We start from the raw sequence: 5906 nt of genomic DNA on the forward strand, positions 1-5906 counted from the left end.
TATTGGGGCTCAACTCCAGCCTGACAGAAAGAGCTGGAGATTCAAAGATGAAAGACTTCTTAATGTCTATTTTTGTTGTTGTATTATTATTATTATCATCATGAAAATACAGTTAGTGGTAACAAATCTAATCACAATGTGGTCTAGGTGTAAAATCGTGTCACTGTATTATAAAAGCAATAAAAAAAACCTTCTCTCCTCTTTTGGCTGAAGACATGCAGCCTCTTTGTGTTCCCTCACATGCTTCTGACTGGAAAAAGCACAAGCGCACAGGTTCCTCATATGAATGGTAAATCCAGAGAAGGGTCTAATGCGACGTCGAAATTATGAGTATGCAGTTTTGACATTGGAGGTTAAAGGTCCCGGAGATGGCTGCAATGTGTTTCTCTCTCCGGGCCGCTGCTTCACCCTCATTTAAACCGACAGCGTTTTCTGTCCGGAGCTTTTAGTTATAGCGAGGGAAACTTCAGACTTGGCCGTTTTCCAGCTCGGAGGAGGAAATATGAAAATAACCGGTATTGTGAAGGAAGGTGTCTCCGTTCCCACATGCTGTTATCACACCAATAGTAAATGGGAAATTCCATTCCCTCCGAGTCGAATCAAACACCAAAACTCCCTCCATGAGAAAGAAAAACTAATTTCAGTCAAATGCGCCTCAACTGCCAAGCTGCTCCATCCCATGTGATAAGAAATTGCTTTTTAGATACGGGGTGTGCGGCATGTGTATACACACACACACACACACACACACACAAATGGCCAAAGGGAGGAGACGAGGTGGAGATATTTCCCCCACTGAAGGCTGTCATTATTCTCTCACTATGTCCACGCTCACCTCCAGACGTCGGGCCACTGGACGCAGCTCCGGATATGAACCGTGATCCTTTTCATTTCCTCGACCCAGTGGAAGGTGACCCGCACACCCTCACCCATCTCTTCACACACACACACACACCTTAAATACCTCCTCCAACCCGGCACTGTTTTCTACCTGCCAGCTTGTGTCTGTGAGGGGACATTGTCCTCCAGGAGGGTGAGAAGGACCCACTTCCTGTGTCAAATTGCCTCTCACATTCCTCACTCTCCTTCAATCCGCCTCGCTCCAGCTATTTTTTCCTCTTTCTTCATCCTTCTCTCTTTCTTCGTCGCTCTATGGGGGGCTTTGTCTGCTGTCGGAGGCACAAAACACTGATTCATCACACGAGTTAAACATGATCCTCAAGAACACAACGCTTTTCCGCCGCACGCACACACAACACACACTTTTCAAGAAGAAAGAGGGCTGGCGAGAACAAGTTTTTGGCAGTGGATAGGCACTATTTTTGAGCCCACACACAGACAGATGGACAGTCAGGGCTCTCATGAAGGCAAATGGATGCGCGCGCGCACACACACACAGACTATCTGTGGGTGACAACAGATGTCTGTGGGAAAACCAGTTTCCCATGAAAATATAGTGGCCCGGATATGATGTCATAACTCTGACAACAGGAAATACCGACAGAGACACAGCTCCAGGGATCACTTAAAAGACACGACACACACACACACACACACACACACACACACACACACACACACACACACACACAAAGTCAGCTGGCTCCAAGCCAAGACGCAGCTGAAGATGGATCTTGTCAGCGCCTATGGATCACGTGTCTGCGTTCAAGGCCTGGGTTGCTCTGAGGTGAGTTTTGTAATTATGAGACTGTTGACACACACGTGTGTTTGTCACCTATCAAAGTAACACCTGACTCTTTTTGTGTACTCCTTACACAGTGTGTGTGTGTGTGTGTGTGTGTGTGTGTGTGTGTGTGTGTGTGCGTGTGTGCATGTATCTATCCATCTATCTATATATATATATATATATATATATGTGTGTGTATATGTCACACCTGTCTCCATCTGGACACTTAAAGACAGATTAGATCAGCTGGAGGTTAAGGATCTGTAGCAATGATTACCACCGACTGACCCAGGTCATTCAGCCATTTAAACATGTGTTGGGGAATTTACACCACTAAAATACAAACATCAACAGAGGTAAGTTCTGCATTTCGGGGTAATTTAAAACCAACAGTAGTTTAAAGATTGTTAGTTTTATGGTCTGCTTACAAACATGTCCTCAAATGAAGCTGTGCTAATACACATTACCCCAAATTAATTCATTTTTATTAAAAAAAGAAAAAGAAAAGGCACACATTACTATTGAGAAAGTATTTCCAGTATATGGCTTTAAGCATTTTTGAGCGGATCTATGAGTGTCACGCCAGCAAAAGAGTACTGGCTATTCTGGTCTGAATATTCCCTTGGCGCATACATGTGCTTTGCAAAGAGGGCATGGGGGGCAGTGTGGGCCCCCGGTCCCCCTAACAGCTTGATGCAGCCATGAATGAAGGTAAAAAAAAAAAGAAAAGAAAACATAAGACATTGTGCAATGACACTAAAATTACCATAGTGAGCTATAATAAAATACACAGGGTGGATATTAAAGAGATGTGCTTTTTACTTAAAAAGTAGATCTGCATTTAGATTATTTTTGGTGCTGGCTTCCTTTTCTCTCAATGATTCAGCGAGCTTCCTCCCTCCTCCTCCTCCTCCTCCTCCTGCTCATAGGATAAATCTGGATTAATCGCGGTAACGGAAGATGTGGGCGTGTTTATGGGGCGGGGGAGCGTGAAACTCGGCATGGATGGTTCCGGGAGAGGAGGTGTGTGCAGAGAGAGGTGATGGTGGTGGTGATGGTGGTGGTGGTGGTGGTGGGGAGCTCGCGCATTCCTAATCAGATTCCCTCCTCGCGATTCCCGATGACATCATTCCATCCAAACCTTCGTTCGAGCACCGCATCGCCGTTAACTTTCCCGTTACCCCACCCACTTTTTGCCACAAACACATACCGCCGTGCGCGTGCACGCACGCACGCACACACACACACACACACACAAACAACCTCCGGTTAAAACGTGAGGATGCCCCGGTTGGATTCTGTCATCCTGGACAATGAGGTCGCCGTCATCTGGCATTTTAAGGAGCGTGCACCTCACAGGTTGGAGATCAGACGTGCGAACATCCCCTCACACACACACACACACACACACACACACACACACACACCGTCCTACCGAGACTACCCGGTAATAAAGTCGTTAAAGCCGCAGTATGACTGGAGCCCCCAAATTAACGGCAGGATGTGAGCTGGTGACACAGACGCTACATAACGAGGCCCCGCACCAACACCCGTAATCAAGCCCAATTAGAGATAACCCGCTAATTACCGACACACATGCGCGTGCACGCGCACACACAACTCCTAACTCAAGGGGACACAGGCCACAATAAACCCCCGACACTGAGACACAAAGGCGCGTGTGTGTGTGTGTGTGTGTGTGGGTTTGTTAAAAAAAAAAAAAAAAAAAGGGGGGTGGGGGCACGGGAGTCGCGGACGGCCAATAAGGGCTGATATGTAGGTCGAGTGCAGGATTTCCTACCGATCACCGACCGTCACCGTCTCATTAATGATAGCGCACACACACACACTGCACGCACGCACAAACATGTCCTGGCTCCTGTATGAATAAAGAGCTCGCGGGTTAACAAAGGATTTGAGGCTCGTGCTTACCGTGGTGGCGCGAGCAAGCAGCGCCGTCAGCGCCAGTAGCCAAGGCAGCTTCATGGTATGGAGTGTGCGGGCACAGCCTCCCGGTGCCGCCGCTGCCTTCACGGGGTGCTGGGAGGTGGGGTTGAGGAGGAGGAGGAGGAGGAGGAGGAGAAGAAGAGAGGGGGGGGACAAAAGCTGCTACCGCTGCTGCCGCTGCTTGCTCTCTCGGTGGCTCGGTAGTCTTGTCCAACTTCAGAGCGCGCCGCCCGTCCGCGCGACCATCCGTCCTTGCTTTTTTTTTAATCCAAGGCTTCACGCGCTGCCGCTGGTCCCGGTCACCGGTAAAAGCAATGAGATCCCCTCGAGGCCTCTTTCTTTTTTTTTTTTCTTCTTTTTTTTTCTCCCCTTCTTCTCTGCCGGTTTCTCCGAGTTTTTGTGCTCGAAAACTGATCATGTACAACCGGGAGACGCCAGACCTCGTCTCTCTCTCTCTCTCTCTCTCTCTCTCTCTCTCGGTGTGTGTGTGTACACACACACTCTCTCTCTCTCTCTCTCTCTCTCCTCCCCCTCTCCGTTGAGGGCAGGATGTTCCGTATGGCGACGCTGCCTGGCCGGCCTGGGAGTTTGGCAAGGAGGAGGGGTGTGTGCGTCTCTGTGTGTGTGTTAAAGAGAAAGATCGGAGGGGGGAATCTCCGCGAGCGAAGGAGAGGATGCCCCCTGCAGCTCGTTCAGGCACCCAGCAACCCTTAAACACACACACACACACACACACGCACGCACGCACGCACAACAACAACAACAAACACTCACGCAGGTTATGCTTACCTTTCGGCGCTCAGGTAGGTTTTTGGCTGCACGCCATTGTTAACAGCAGGTCAGCTGCGGTCCTTCGTTTTGATTGGTCGAGTCGTGGTCTCTCTCTCTCTCTCTCTCTCTCTCTCTCTCACACGTGTGTGTGTGTGTCTGCGTAACAATTAGCCTACTTGCGTCGCCTAGCAACCGTGCAGTTTAGCTAACCGTTATCGTCCCTTAACAACTGCGAAGAAAACGCTGTGAAAACAGGCCGATACGTCTTTAAATGTCCAATACGGCGTTATGATCACTCATTGTAGAAATAAACAAGCTAAATCACATTCAATAGTCATCAATGAAAATGATTTTTCGTAGCTAATCAAGTACATTATTTTTTTTTTTTTTTAATTTTTGGTTGGTTTTGCTCTCTTTAATTCCAGATATTATATAGCTGAGCTTTGACTCTGTTGGTCGTCAAGACTCCCCTTCAGGCTTTACTTTTTGTGTGTATTCACTTCACAATGAATAACATTACCAACAAACAACAGTATACCTCAGAGGTCCACAATAGATGTTGCCCCCCCCCGGGGTGGTTGGAGTCCAGGTGTGTCCAGGTGTGGTTGGAGTCCAGGTGTGTCCAGGTGTGGTTGGAGTCCAAGTGTGGCTTGACCACTTTTATCCGGTTGGTAATTCAACCGAGCATGAAGCAATAACTCATGGCTCTAACAACGGCCTGCGCTTACGGTGCCCTTTCATATGGTTTAAAAAAAAACAGGGAGGGTCATGAAACCTCAATTCATGGGTTGTAGTTCGTTTTAAGAAGTCAACAAAGCCGCGGCATTAACGTCACACACAACCGGACTCATTTTTCAAAGTCCAACCCCGGATGTCAACCCTCAGGCGCAGCAAGCGCCGAACAAAAGCTGGGCAGGTGGGAACAGGTTTAATTTGTCTTCCAAGTCTTTTTTAAAAAGGATGTAATTTGACCAAAAGGGATGGTGTGATTGACACCTGCTCAACACTGCGGTGTGGTCTGATAATCTTCTCGCACTCCTTGGGCTCATTACTCGTATTATTAACAGAGTAAAAGGCTTCTCAATAGGCGCAGTCGCACGTTTACTTTCAACACCAGCAGCTTTTCACTTCTGACATCACTTCGGATGGCTTTCACTGTTGCGCTCCTAATCACGATTGTATTAATTATAATCTTTCCGGGGAATCGAAAATAACGGCCATATTGTTACCGGAACACATCATCCGAATTATTCCTTACTGGGGGGCCAGCGTTGCTGGTTGTCAGTCGGGGCCGTGCGATATTAAAGGTGCCAGCCTCATTAATGGAGAAAGTAGAGCATCAGGAGCAGGCTCCCTGGTCCCCCCTCGCCGACTCCCGCTGTGTCGTCGCATCACCGCAGACACATTCATTCAGACTGGAACAGACACTACGGCACAGATTCGGTTTTATCCCTTCAGCATGGGCGAGGGTCAAACATGGAATGAAACACACTTGAGACAG

The 5906-nt window shown here is 48.1% G+C and overlaps 1 protein-coding gene across 1 annotated transcript in view; it reads right to left on the reverse strand.

The window, feature by feature from the left end:
• The window catches only part of sdc3 (syndecan 3), a 39311-nt gene extending 35070 nt beyond the window's left edge, over positions 1-4241 (reverse strand). Inside the window, exon 1 of the mRNA XM_069175815.1 lies at positions 3620-4241. Within this exon, the coding sequence (XP_069031916.1) occupies positions 3620-3673 (54 nt within the window). The 5' untranslated portion in view covers positions 3674-4241. The remainder of the gene's footprint in view (positions 1-3619) is intronic.
• Between the last annotated feature and the right edge of the window lie 1665 nt (positions 4242-5906).

This window comes from Embiotoca jacksoni, unplaced genomic scaffold, assembly GCF_022577435.1.
Source record: "Embiotoca jacksoni isolate LCO1_2020_lvr unplaced genomic scaffold, fEmbJac1.0.p SCAF_7, whole genome shotgun sequence".
NCBI classification, from domain to species: Eukaryota; Metazoa; Chordata; class Actinopteri; family Embiotocidae; genus Embiotoca; species Embiotoca jacksoni.